The sequence below is a fragment of the Triticum aestivum genome, chromosome 7D (genome assembly GCF_018294505.1).
Source record: "Triticum aestivum cultivar Chinese Spring chromosome 7D, IWGSC CS RefSeq v2.1, whole genome shotgun sequence".
NCBI lineage: Eukaryota > Viridiplantae > Streptophyta > Magnoliopsida > Poales > Poaceae > Triticum > Triticum aestivum.
This window is the reverse complement of record NC_057814.1, coordinates 88,437,312-88,452,233: the sequence shown is the minus strand read 5'-3', so window position 1 is coordinate 88,452,233 and position 14,922 is coordinate 88,437,312. Positions and strand designations below refer to the sequence as shown.

The window sequence follows — 14,922 nt, the reverse complement described above, 5'->3', positions numbered from 1 at the left end:
CCGTGCGTTGCCATGGAATTAAAAATAATATGAACACAAAACAATTATTATACTTTAGAGATATACATTGAGCGTGACAATATGTGATTTCAATTCTGAAGATTTACTTTTGCTCCAGCATTTTGTTTTCCTTGTTGGACAGAATAGCACATCCAAAAAAAGGCTATCTACAGTGTGCTAGTGCAAAATACTTAAACTTGGCTGCATTCGTTGAAGGTTCCTCATGTGGGCGTTGTATCCAGTCTTGATGTAGGGATGGTACTTCATTTAGTAATACTAAAATGTTGGCTAATCAAATTATTTGGGACATGCTCACGGTAATGTAAAATTGACAAATATTGTAGGAACAACAATTGCTTACGCATCAGACATATATGTTTTGACTAAAGAGATGTAGGCGTTATACATGTAACCTGTGAATCTTGCATATAGTTCAAAAGATATCAAATACAGTATATTTCCTTTCCATGTTCTTCAGGAAGTCATTTAGTTGCATGTTGTAGCTATAGTACATGTTACAAAGGTAGGTAGCTAGCTAAAAGGTAAAATGTAGAACTCGTAAACTTGTGATGCGCATGCTCATACTCCCTCCATTCCACAATATATGCCTTTCATTTGTCAAAATATAGATGTATCTAGACATGTTTTAGTATATAGGTACATCCATTTTTGGACAAATGGGAGTCAAGTATTTTGGAACGGAGGGAGTATTTCGCTTGGCAGTTGAGTGATGGTCCTCTCCTCTGTCTATCGAATATCTAATATCGTTGCCCGCCTCTTGGATGAGCAGAGTCAATTGCAAAAGCTGAGTTTCCCGGCGTTAGTAGAATTCTGGAGAAACCGTACCTTGGTATTTCAGTTGGTGCAGTCATAGTAGTGCAGTAGCAATGCATAGCTGACTCCATATCTACACACCATGTAATGTTTGCCACAATATCTTTTATTGCAGTCCCTTCTGCAAGGCTATTATAGAGACAAAATTGTCGATATGTCTGCACTTGACACTGTTGGTATTGATACCTACAAATGAAACTGACTCTTACCATTTCACCATACGATCCTGAAACAAAATTATGTGGCAGACAATTGAAAAAGGAACGAAACAACACTAACGCATCTCACTTCAGAATACTTGAACTATATTTGTTCCTGATTCATACACGCAGCTGAAGATTGAAATAGCATAAGCCCACCTTTCTTCACACTACAATCATTGACCAAATATTATACCTCAATTTCAGTTACTCCGATCTAGAAGGCTGACTCGAAACTGAACCAAGAATCAAATGAAAGCGAAACTGATTAAATAAACAAACAAATGAAATATGATTTGAACATCATTCTGCAGTTACTGCCTTTAACTCCAAAGGACATTGAAAATCATACAAAATATAATTTGTACAGCGCCAATTTTGGCTCTAGTTGCCTTTCTTCTGAGCTACTGGGCTGTCACCAAGAGCAGCTTGTGATCTCGGACTCTGGTGATAGAGGCAAACAAGCCTTGTTCCAGGAGCCAAGCCGGCACCCAACACCACCAGCAAGACAGAAGTGCTCATGGGAGAAACCGCAAAGGGGCTTGCTAAAAAAACTCAATCTGGATGGAGGCTTCGTACAGGCTACTGGTCAGGATAATGTTGGGGCCATGGTATGGTTATATGGGACGATGATGGAACGGTCATTTTGTCCACCAGCCAGAGAATCCCAAGTTTTTGTGACGCTATGGAGGCTGAGGCAAGTGCAGTGCTTGCAGGTTCGAAAGTCTTGGGTGATCTCTACAGGGCCGCTGATGCTAGAAACTGACCGTGCTGGAACAATAAAACGAATTACTTTAAGCTGACCAACCAAGAAACTAATTGAAATAGGAGATCTCATAATCCACTCCATTCGTTAATAAGGAAAAAGTAAAACATGGACTATATAAATAAATCTGCAATAGTTAAGTTAGATGATAGCTCAGAACTTCTTCAGTTAGTACAATGAATCTCTTCATACATGTACCTATCTCTTCTTAAATTCATAGACATGTCAGGTACCACGAACATGTTTCAGAATATTCTGTCCAGAAACTTGAAAAATTAAATAAAAAGAGGAGCAGTTGTCTATCAGGCCTTTTAACTGTTTATAACTATATACGGATTTCATTCTCAATTCACTGGGAAAATTTATAGATGCAATAATTCTCAGTGTATAGTACCATGGTTTAAATCAACCTACTGTCATCGAACCAACTGATTATATATCAGGAGAGGCATTTATAAGAGGTTCTCCAAAAGAAAGCTTTTATATTAAAATGAACTGGGTGCAAAGAACATGGAAGTAACTTTGGACAATTTTTTTGGCTGAACCGGCTATGCAAGAACAATCTCTGATTAAAACATGAGTAGCTATCTTGTTGTCAGTGTAGACCCGAATCTAAGACTTCTTGTGATAACAAAAGCAAAGATCAGCTAATATTACGTCGTGGGAAATTGATGCACTAAGACATACGACAAGGAGATACAAAGGAGCATAAGCATGTATGCGCATCTTATGTTGCAACAACTGAAAGCAATGCTCGATGTGAGCAGAAAATGCGATGATGTCTATGCAACACAACATAGGTGCACTATAGTCATTGAGTCTCCACCGCTACTCCACGAGACTAACACACAAACCAACAGACTAACAGAGCATAGCAGCTGTTACGAACGGAATCTTCACAAGACCAAAAGAAGTGACAGGAGGAATAACCAAAATTTGAGAGATCATGAGAGGGAGAATGCTTACGAAGAAGATCTTCTCCTTGGCACATGTCCTGGAGCTTGGTAACATCCGACGCCGCTGCATTCACCCCCAAGGAGCTGCCGCCGCTGCTAGTGTGGTTGTGAGAAATCCCGCTGCTTCTCCTGTGGGCACCACCCTCTGCCTACTCGGCCCGCCGCCTCTCTGTTTCCCCCACCAACGAGAGCCACGTCCGTGTCCTCCAAGGTGACTGGTGAAGATTGAGGAAGCAGCGAGGACCTGGCCTTTCCCATGCTGCTTTCTTACTCCTCCTCTGCCACTGTCGTCATGGACAGGAGGCGACATTACCTCACCGCTCGAAGCAACCCGTAGATGGAGAACCGCCTCGCATCGTCTCGGTGGATGGTGTCAACCCAGGATGCAGGGGCATGGCGGTATGGGGGGACGCCGTACATACCCTGGTGGCGAGCTAGCCGGCTTCTTCCTTGGCTGACACACTCTCAGCGAGCAGCCTCCTTCTCATCCGTCTGTCCTCCACGGCTACACCTGCCCCACAAGGTTGCGCTCGTATACCACCCGGCCATCGGCTGTGCGATCTGGGCGGCCGCAGGCTCCCGCCAGCTTCCCCTGCATCGTCGTGGGAGTATTCCATCGAAGCGGCAACGAGCAGGTTGTACAAGGGCGGTGTACAGGAGCTGCACGACAGCGACCGAGATGAGCGTCAAACGGCGATGGAGAAGGATAGGCCATCGTGGCAGATCCGTGTGTTGGCGGGGGGCGCGGCCGGCGGCGGCAGCGATTTTTCTGTGAGATCCAAATAGAGAGGGGGGATCGGGAGCGAGAGGGGCGGAGGACGCTGAGAGAGGGCGTGGACGTGGTACGTTGTGTGCGTGGGTGGCGGTTGTTTCCAGATATTTTTTTCCGTGTTCGTTTAATCGCGCGGAGGAAGGGCACGAGCGGACGTGGGTGCTTGCGTGGGTGGGATGAGGTTATCGATAGGAGGTCGAACCATCACGACGTTCGATCCTCCTTTAATAGTAGAGATGAGTTATGTGATTTGGTGACCGAATGTTGTTACGAGTCCCGGATGAGATCACGGACATGACGAGGAGTCTCGAAATGGTCGAGAGCTCAAGATTGATATATTGGATGATAGTATACGAACACCAAAATTGTTCCGGAATGTATCGGGTACATATCGAAGTACCGGGGGGCTTACCGGAACCCCCTGTGGGAAGGTATGGGCCATATGGGCCATAGGAGGGAGGCACACCAGCCCACAAAGGGGTGGTGCGCCCCGATAGGGAAGGAGACGGAATTGGACTAGGGGAGGGCGCAGCGCCCCCTTTCCTTCTCCCCCTATCTCTCTTTCCCCCTTTCCCCCTCCAGTAAAAGGAAGGGGGGGCGAATCCAACTAGGAGCCCAAGTAGGATTCCTCCTACTTGGGCGCGCCTAGGGCCGGCCTCCTCCCCCTCCCTCCTTTATATACGTGGGAGGGGGGCGCCAACAACACACATCAATTGTTCCAAGCCGTGTGCGGCGCCCCCTCCACAGTTTACGCCTCCGGTCATATTCACGTAGTGCTTAGGCGAAGCCTTGTGCGGATCACTTCACCATCACCGTCACCACGCCATCATGCTGACGGAACTCTCCCTCGACACTTTGCTAGATCAAGAGTTCGAGGGACGTCATCGAGATGAACGTGTGCAGAACTCGGAGGTGCCGTACGTTCGGTGCTTGATTGATCAAAACGAGAAGAAGTTTGACTACATCAACCGCGTTAACAAACACTTCCGCTTTCGATCTACGAGGGTACGTAGACACACTCTCCCCCTCTCTTTGCTATGCATCTCCTAGATAGATCTTGCGTGAGTGTAGGATTTTTTTTTGAAATTTCATGCTACGTTCCCAACAGTGGCATCTGAGCCAGGTTTATGCGTAGATGATATGCACGAGTAGAACACCAAGAATTGTGGGCGGTGATAGTCATACTGCTTACCACCGACGTCTTATTTTCATTCGGCGGTATTGTTGGATGAAGTAGCCCGGACCAACCTTACATGACCACGTTCATGAGACCGGTTCCACCGACAGACATGCAACTAGTTTTGCATAAAGGTGGTTGGCGGGTGTCTGTTTCTCCAACTTTAGTTGAATCGAATTTGACTATGGCCGGTCCTTGTTGAAGGTTAAAACAGCAAACTTGATGAAACACCATTGTGATTTTGATGCATAGGTAAGAACGGTTCTTACTAGAAGCCCATAGCAGCCACGTAAAACTTGCAACAACAAAGTAGAGGACGTCTAACTTGTTTTTGTAGGGCATGTTGTGATGTGATGTGGTAAGGACAGGATGTGATATACGTTGTTGTATGAGATGATCATGTTTTGTAAAAGTTATCGGCAACTAGCAGGAGCCTTATGGTTGTAGCTTTATTGTATGAAATGGAATCGCCATGTAATTGCTTTACTTTATCACTATGCGTTAGCGATAGTTGTAGAAGCAATAGTTGGCGAGACGACCACGACGCTACGATGGAGATCAAGGTGTCAAGCCGGTGACGATGGAGATTATGACGGTGCTTTGGAGATGGAGATCAAAGGCACAAGATGATGATGGCCATATCATGTCACATATTTTGATTGCATGTGATGTTTATTTTTTATGCATCCTATTTTGCTTAGTACGGCGGTAGCATTATAAGATGATCCCTTACTAAAATTTCAAGGTATAAGTGTTCTCCCTGAGTATGCACCGTTGCGACAGTTTGTCGTGCCGAGACACCACGTGATGATCGGGTGTGATAAGCTCTACGTTCACATACAACGGGTGCAAGACAGTTTTGCACATGCGGAATACTCGGGTTAACCTTGGCGAGCCTAGAATGTACAGACATGGCCTCGGAACACTGGAGACCGAAAGGTCGAGCGTGAATCATATAGTAGATATGATCAACATAGAGATTTTCACCATTGAAAACTACTCCATCTCACGTGATGATCGGACATTGCTTACATTTGCTGTTAATGTGTGAATCCTATACGTAGCCTAGTTATCGTGGGGAGATATTAATCAATTATTTGCACATATGTATGCAATAAAACTCCACTGATGCATGGGTCACTAGCAACCAAAACCGAATGGATATATCCTGTGTGCCATGCATATTTGAGAGCGGCGGACACCATGGTTTGAGTGGTGCACTCTAAGATGAGAGCACATGTCATGCATGCGCACAAGATGTGTGTTCTATCTATCTAGACCGAAATTGATCAATACTCAATAGGCTTACATGTTTTGTTTCTAGCAATCCTCTTGCGTATATTTGGAGGCATGCGGCGATTATTTGCATTGGAAAAATCAAAAGTATCTTTTTCAAAGAAAGACACAATGTCGAGGTCAACTTAGAATAGTTTGGCATTCTCCTCAAAGGGTCATAAGATTTATCTTAACTATAGTTCAATCTACTTTTGTATGGACCGACAAACTATCAATGTGCCAAATTAATTAGCAAAAGTAGGACTGCACACAAGATGGCTATAAATACACTATCTTACTCTCGAGTCTCTCATCCCCAAGCTATAACCCATCTTCATAGTTCATACTCCTCATAATTCTATAGCGTTCAACTACCCACTCTCTCATGGATCCAATAGTCAACCAGGGGTGGACCTCATCCGAGGTAGAGGAGGCATACTCACTAATTGCTAGCCTCAACACCAACAAAATCATGTACGATGACAACGATGACAAGAACAAGAAGCAACACTACATCATGAATTCTCTCCATGCATTGTTCCATTCAAAGACCATGAAACAGGTAATAAATCTTTATGTTGATCTCGCCATGGACATGCATATGATCCAGCAGAGGGAGGGGACCAATGTTACTGGTGGTAGCCCACAAAACATTTTCACGTTTTGTGACCCTGTCAACGGTAACTGTGAGCTACCGAAGGAGGAGAATGGTGCTAGCAGCACACACAGTGTCTACACCATGGGTGACCATGCGAATGAAAACTTTGGGGTACGAGAGAAGGAGACAACAATCATGGACAATAACGGATTGTCCTTTGGTTGTGCAGTGGAGGATATGAGGATCACGGTGACGGGTGAGGCACTGCTGATGGCAGACAACAACAAGATGAAGGTGTTGGAGAACAATATTTCCATAGATCAACCAATTGTTGCCCCACATCAATGGGGTTTTTGGACCGATGAGGAACACAGGTTCGTCCATGGTTGTATACTCTTCTTTGTCATGTAGCTTTAATTGTTTTTTGTTTTCAGTGAACATATACTAATTAAGAATGTTGTGCAAATTTATTATTTGAGAACAGCAGCTTATGTTTGTGATGATATTGTACTTTACTAAATGTACACACGGACACTGTCAATTTCCATTTACAGCATGGGCGGCCTTGTTAATGAAGACATTGAGGTACAAGAGGGTGAGGAGATGACCATGGATGATAGTGGATTTTCATTTCATTGTACACTGGAGGATACAAGAATCAGGAAGACGGAGGAGGCTCCAGTGATGGTAGACAAGAACAAAATGGTGGTCTTGGAGAACAATAGTTCCAATGATCGACCAGTTGTTGCCCCACATCAACGAAAGTTTTGGACCAAAGAGGAACACAAGTTAGTCGATGCCTATATTCTTCGTTGTCATTAGTTTTAGTTGTTCTTTACTTAAAATCAACACATGATAATTAAGCATGAGGCAAGTATGTTAAATTTGCAATGATATTGCACTTCACTAAATGTATACATGGACGTTTACAGTTTACATTTTTGATAAATACTAATCCCTGCAAATTAGATATTGATGAACTTTCTTTCTGCCTTAAATTTTTGATGTGATTGGACCTTGATTAAAAAAATAGAAAGGCAGTTAAATAGGCCATTAAATTCCAATATGGTACGTCTTGTCCCCATCAAACAGATCAATAAACTTTAATGATTGCCGTTTCACTATAGAAAACTAGAGGTATGATAATTTTGAAATTGTAATATTTTTCGGTTATCAATATGTTACAAAATGTTCGTTCACTTATGGATTTCGGATATACATGCAATCTATCCCGTACCCGTAAATCAACAAAAATAATCATGTGTTGCTGTAGTCGTTCGAACCTGTCAAATATGTACTTTGCTTCAACCTATACTAGGTGCTTCAATAAAACATCTGCACGATTCATCTTTCAGTAAACAATTTAACCTAACAATTCTTGTGAACATTATGTCCAAAGGTCATTTCTTTATGGGCTGGAAGTCTATGATCGTGGCGACTGGAAAAACATATCCAAGCACTTCGTCACCACTCAGACCCCTGTCCATGTTTCAAGCCATGCACAAAAGTTTTTCAAGAGAATAGAGAAAAAGGCATCGTCAGGGATAAAGCGTTACAGCATCAATGATGTCAGGCTCCATGACAACGAGCTATTGGCAGCAAATAATAGTTCTGCCCCTCGGCAAACCCTTTCTTTCACCAGCCTCAACAATGACCCAAGCTTTAGGTTGCAGGCTCCGACGAGCTCGTTCGCAGTCATGAACAACCTAGCTCAGTGCTCCCCTTCCATATATAATCAACAAGTGGGCCAGCAGCCAATGTGGCGTGAGCAGCAGATGATGGGTTCTACTGCAGCTGTAATGGGCAGGGTAGGAAACTATGTGCCTGATGGCCAACAAGGGTCAGCTTATTTTTATCTTGGCAATGTATGAACAAGATGTAGTAGATCGTAGGCTTGGGCCATGTTTGGAATGCTAGCTAGGCATGTGTCCCATGAATAAACGGACTGTCCTCCTAAAGATGGCAACAAGACATTATAGCCGGCATGTGTGTTCAATAAGCGATTAAATAGTTCTGTATAATATTTCACCTTTGATAGTCTCATCATCTTAATAGTGTTTGTCATGCTAAAAATAAGTGTTTCTCATCTCCCTTATTTTGTAAGACTATATATATTTGTTGTATTACCATACGAAAGCGTACATGTTGTCTTAATACGTGGCCCTGATTGTTGTATCATAATTTGCCTACATTACGAGATTGCAATGACCTCATGAAAAAGCACAGGAATCTTAGCAAAAGGTTAAATATTCGTTGACTACATCAAATAAGATTCAGTTGCCGAATTACTTGAAAATCAGATGTTCTACTTGATAGTCAGATCCTACTATACTAACACTAGTTTATCTAAAGCATGCATATTGGCTCTTCCTGTTTTTCGTCCAAGAGCCCCTAGAAATTAAATATTGTGTGGTGTTACTATGTTGCGGCAATGTAATGCCTATATATAAATATGATGATACACTTGTATATTTGATATAATTTAAAATTAAGGATTTCATATTTCACCGTTACTGTAGTTCACAGTTTGTCACTAGGGGGTCAAACAAAGAAACCAATCAGTTATAAAAATCTTACCCTCACCATCATTTTAAATCCCAACACTCTCGATAATATTAAATTTGTGTCTCTGAGAATGGAGAATGAAGAAATCAGGGGCACAATTGGCATTTATTGAGGTATTTTCATGTTACGTTCTTCTTGCTCTAGAGACCTAGGTTGGGACGTAGGCTTGGAAGATTATATATGAAATGGCATGGGTGGCCAAAAGAAGAAATTAGTAGATGAACATTTATCAGAATAGGTCATTTCATAAAGAAACATTGGATAGTGTTTTTCTTTCCTTCTTTGGCTACATGAGTTGATCCAGTCCCCTTGAGGTTCATTTGCGGCATTGTAGATTGGACCGTTGGCTCAAATCTCTCGTATTTTCTCCCATTAACATGAGGATTTAAGGGGAGTCTTGTAATCAGTATAGCAATTGATGGAGACATGGAATGACATATTGGAAGTACGGACAGTTGAGAAGAATGCGTAGGAGGCAGAGATGGCGAAGTGGGAGATGCCGCTAGTCCAAGATAATGAGGTGGAGGTGCTATAGAAGCGATTCGGTCATCAATGAGCAATTCCACAAAAGCGGTTGCTTCAGGCCAAGGAAGAAAGACACACTCAATCATTTGTTACGTCCTTGTTGTTTTCCCCAATTAGTTTTTTTGTCTTTGCACTGTTTTTATGTGTGCATGTTGCTTTTGTCATGTATAGTGCTTTAGCAAGTGCTCCGATATGAAATTAATAGATACATATTTACAGGTTCAGTTTTTTTTCTTACTGAACTGTAGACTTATTGTTGTCTACCGTTATCTACTAATTTCAGTTACTTCTTTCAAAAAGTGCCTCCTAGAGAGGTTGAGTGATGATGGGAGCTACTCATTGCTTTGATCTCATCATTGTAATATTGGTCGTTAATGGGTGGAATCCCAACTCACCGGCCCTGGTCACTAGTAGGAAAAGGGGCTTTTACCCCGGTTCATAAGGGCCTTTAGTCCCGGTTCTTACATGAACCGGGACTAAAGGCCGTCCACGTGGCCCGTGCGGGGAGCCCAGGCAGGAGGGCCTTTGGTCCCGGTTGGTGCCACCAACCGGGACCAATGGGCATCCACGCGTCAGCACCTGGCAGGAGCTGAGGTTTTTTTTTTTTGAAAGGGGCTGGTTTAGGGGTTTTGGGGGGGTTAATTTAGGTGTTTCATATATTGTGTTAGCTAGCCAATTAATAGAGAGAAGTGTCATCTCTTATCTCCGTGCTTGGTCGACGCTACGTACTATATACGTATGGAGAGGAGTAGACACGCTAGCTAGTAATCAAATGAAGGAAACAGAAGATCGTCATGAACATATGCATACAGAGAGAAGTGATATCGACCACCTCTCCTTCTCCGAGATATTGGTCGAACAACAAGTTCTCGTATATCTATCCGACACTACCGGCTACATAGTTACAATAATTATCTCTTACAATACAATCCCCTAATTATATTGTAGGAACACAGGGTCCACATAGTATTCTCCGTTTTCAGCGATCACGTGGTCAAGGAAGAATGCCGCCAATTCCTCTTGAATTCCTAGCATACGATCTTCTGCTAGGAGTTGATCCCGCTTCCGAAAAATCTAATTTGAAGAAGGGGGTCAATACATATATATGAATAAATGAAACTCAACACAAATGATGGTAATAAAATAAAATTATGAATATTATTTCTTACGCACTTCATATTGTTCTTCAGTGGAGCCCCGCTCACAGGTATGGTAGCGGATGGACTCGCAAACGTAGTATCCACAGTAATTATTCCCGGGTTGCTGCCACAACCACTTTACAAGAAATAGAGGTCAATCAAACTGATAAGCAAGCATGCTAAATGGTATTGATCAAACTAGCGCTTGAATCACTAGGAGATGCGCGGAACATGCTACTATAGTACTTACTTTCGGGTGTCTAAATTGCAGCTGGTTCGGCAGTCCCGGGGCTTTTGAGGTGAATTTTCTCCAAACCCTGCCAGACAAAGAAAACAATTACTTGATATCAGGAAATGAACAAAGTTGCTGATATGGTGGATAATGATCGATTTAACTTACTTCTGGAGCATTTGAGTCATGTTCGCATAGTCCTGGGGATCTTTTCGTCTCGAGTCTAAGACGGTTACTACTCCCGGCTCAAGCTTAATCTCTAGGAGAATATAGTGGAAGCTGCGCATGCATGCATAAGTCATCAATTACATTACCATAACCTGGACTAATAAGGGAAACCGAATATGCAGAAGACAGTAACACTCACTTGAAGTTGTAAGGAAAGAGTATTATATCTTTGTTTTGATTTAATACCAACGATTGTAGCAAGTTGGCCTCGGCTTCTTCAATTCGGCGATCTTCAATCTGCATAATATAGTGAGAATAATTATAAATACATGCAATGAAAGAGCTGACCTATATAGAGAGACTTAATGACAGAAGTAGTACTACTTACAGACAGTAGCAAGTGATCGTTGTTTTATCGAGGGACTTTAGATTGTAAAACTGAAAGAAATCCTCAAATGGAACATTCAGCAGTTCAATTCCAACGAGGTCATGCTCCGGTTTAACTCTCAGCGTCAAAGTACTCATCCCATCAGACTCTCTGCAGTTTTTCATGTACCAATCATGTAGTCTTCGCATCATCGTGCTTAGAGATCTGACATCTTTGACGAGAGGCTTCCCGTAATGGTATTTGTGTTCGTCCACCTCCATGATTTCATAATGTACATCGTCGGGCAGGTAATCTCCAAGATTTCTATAACCGGGCACCATACCCGGATCATTAGCGACGATGTCTTTTGACACCTTGAGCGGGGGGCACGATTGGTTCGCTTGTTCGCCGAGCTGGGCAATTTTTTTCCCAGCTCGTCGTTCTTTCATCCTTTTATCACTGACAGTACTTCCCGACCGCTCCGCTTTGGCTATGCCTTTCCAAGAACGCGCTCATAGTTGCCTCTTGGCAGAGACTTTGGTGGTTTTGTCAGGGCAGCCAGAGTGCGCCTGCTTTCACCGGATCTACCTTCTCCTCCGGAGGTGGATGTTTCTTTGCTTTGACCCCTTCAAAGAAGTTCTTCACTTCGGCTCGCACGATCTTCGCGTTCTCCTCCTCGGTCCTCTCATATGGTAACTTCTCTGGAGTCTTAAGAGAAGGACCGAATCTGTATTGCCTCCCGCCTCTGGCAGCTGTACTGCTAGACGCCGGCAGAGCAGACGGAGCGGCTGCGGCTGTCTTCTTTCCCTGCTTACGAGGCGGAGGAGAAGGACTACGACGCGCCGGAGCAGCCGCAGCGGCGGCGGGTCTCTTCCGCCCTTGCTGACGAGGCGGAGAAGGAGGAGGCTGGCGCGCCGGCGCTGGCGGAGAAGGAGGCGGAGTGCCGCCACGCGCCGGAGAAGGAGGCTGAGTGCCCTGATCACTCGCCGGAGGAGGAGGCGGAGGAGGAGGCGGAGTGCCCTTACTCGCCGGAGCCGTCCAGTTCGGAAGCTTGATGAGCTCCTTCCGCCATAGGCATGGAGTCTTCAGAGCTAAACCCAGCCGAGTCTCCCCTTCACCGGTAGGGTGGTCAAGCTGGAGGTCCTCAAATCCCTCCGTTATTTCATCCACCATCACCCTAGCATATCCTTCTGGAATCGGCCGGCAGTGGTAGGTTGCGCCTGGTTCAGTAGGTAAAACAGAGCCAACAGCCGCCTTGACTTTCAAGTTCTGCCATTCCGCCATAAGGTGGCAATGCTGAGACTCCGTGATAACATCCACGGGGTAGCTAGGAGTAGCCGCATGCTCCAGCTGAGGCAGCTCGGTGGAAGCCACGCTGCTTCTACGCTGAGATGGCGGTGTAGCTTCGGGGGCAGTTTCGACATCTCTATTGCGGTCTCGTTCCTCTAGCACTTGAACCCTTTCGTGGAGACGCTGAATTTTGATCTGCTCCACTTTTTTCCTCCTCTCCTGGGTTTTGTAACCGCCCGCGTCCGGAAAACCAGCCTTCCACGGAACGGAGCCTGGCGTGCCTCGTGTCCGTCCAGGGTGCTCAGGATTCCCGAGGGCCATTGTGAGCTCGTCGTTCTCTCTGTCTAGAACGAACGTCCCTTGCTGCGCTGCATCGATATAGTGCTTAAGCTTCTTGACAGGTATTGCAAGTTGCTCGTCCGTCCAACGATACCTCCCTGATACAGGGTCCAAGGTTCCGCCAGCCCCGAAGAACCAAGTCCAGCAACGGTCTGGCCAGTTCATTGTCTCTGGTTCGATCCCTTTATCAAGCAGATCCCTCTCAGACTTGGCCCACTTAGGCCGGGCTTTGAGGTAGCCACCTGACCCCGTGCGGTGGTGAAGCTTCTTCATCGCAGCATTCTTCTTGTTTGTCGCTGACATCTTCTTACTCTTTTCCGATGTCTTGTGGGCCACAAATGCGGGCCAGTGATCTCTGATCTTCTCATACCGGCCGACGAATTCTGGTGTCTCTTCTTTGTCGACAAAAGTTTTCAGCTCATTCTTCCACCTCCTGAATAGGTCTGCCATCTTCTTAAGAGCATGAGACTTGATTAATTGCTCTATAACTGGCTTCTCCGGATCCTCCTCTGGCGGTAGGGTGAAATTTGCCTTCAGCTCAGTCCAAAGATCATCTTTCCGCATATCATTGACATAAGACACCTCAGGGTCTTCCTTCTTAGGCTTATACCATTGGTGGATGCTGATCGGGATCTTGTCCCTAACTAGAACCCCGCACTGAGCAGCAAAAGCATCCTTTGTCCGGAGGGGTTCAATCGGTTGGCCGTCGCGCGCGATTGCTGTGATCTCAAACCTTTCATCCGAGCGCAACTTTCTCTTCGGGCCTCGTCTCTTTACCGCAGTTGTGCTCGATCCGGAGGGCTAGAAAAAAGAAGAAAGACGAGTGTTAATTAATATGTGTACATACCAAAACAATGAATGCATCAATTAGCTAGTCAGCACAGGCTTAACTAATATATTTACCTGGCCGGACTCTGTTCGGTCACCGGAGCCGTCACCACGGGCTCCTTCTTGCACCGGCATTGGGTCACCGGAGCCATCATAATCATGTCATTCCTCCTCCACTCTTCGATCACCGCAGCCTGCTTCTTCACCCTGTTCTTCCAGACCATCATTGTCGTTAAGATAGGACAAGATATCACCTCCGGCTAAGATTATGTCCCCCAACACATCTTCTGCTTGCTCATCTCGTCCGTGCTCCATTGTTTCTGCAAATATTACAACATGGCAATTATTACACAAACATGACAGCAGGTGGATATATTAGTGCAAACGTAGACCTAGCTTATTCCGGGTTTGGGGTGGCCTAGGCAACGCTTCAAGGGTAGGGGCGCGGCGGGAGGGGGTAGGAGACCGACATCGTTTTTTTCTAGGGTTTGGGTGTCCTCGAGAGTTTTGGTCGAGCGAGAGGGCCGGGGGGTGCTCCCGTGGTATAAGTTATCACGGTCGAGAGGGGGTATACATATCGACCGTCCATCATGTCGAAGTTATCTGGGAGGGAGTTATATATATCGACAACGACGACATACATACACGGGAAAATAATGTTATTGGGGAGGGGGTATATATCGACCCCCCCCCCACGTGTTGAAGTTATCGGGAGGGGGTTTTATATCGACAACGACGACATACATACACGGGAAAATAATGTTATCGAGGAGGGGGTATATCGACCCCCCTCGTGTTGAAGTTATCCCCCCTCGTGTTGAAGTTATCGGGAGGGGGTAATATCGACAATGACAACATACATACACGGGAAAATAATGTTATCGGGGAGGG

General features: G+C 44.9%; 1 protein-coding gene across 1 annotated transcript; it reads left to right on the top strand.

Annotated features, from left to right (window-relative positions):
• Positions 1–6,315: 6,315 nt before the first annotated feature.
• Positions 6,316–8,601, top strand: LOC123163786 (uncharacterized). The gene is made up of 3 exons (XM_044581165.1): positions 6,316–6,952; positions 7,133–7,366; positions 7,978–8,601. Exons 1-3 carry the CDS (start codon positions 6,366–6,368, stop codon positions 8,447–8,449), a joined length of 1,293 nt encoding a protein of 430 aa, XP_044437100.1. The 5' UTR covers positions 6,316–6,365; the 3' UTR covers positions 8,450–8,601.
• The last annotated feature ends 6,321 nt before the right edge of the window (positions 8,602–14,922 follow it).

Excerpts from the sequence above, each read along its gene's own strand:
- LOC123163786 (XM_044581165.1), top strand. The coding sequence starts at position 6,366 with ATGGATCCAATAGTCAACCAGGGGTGGACCTCATCCGAGGTAGAGGAG. Across the intron at positions 6,953-7,132 it reads TGGACCGATGAGGAACACAG|CATGGGCGGCCTTGTTAATG; the intron begins GTTCGTCCATGG and ends TTCCATTTACAG. Across the intron at positions 7,367-7,977 it reads TGGACCAAAGAGGAACACAA|GTCATTTCTTTATGGGCTGG; the intron begins GTTAGTCGATGC and ends TTATGTCCAAAG.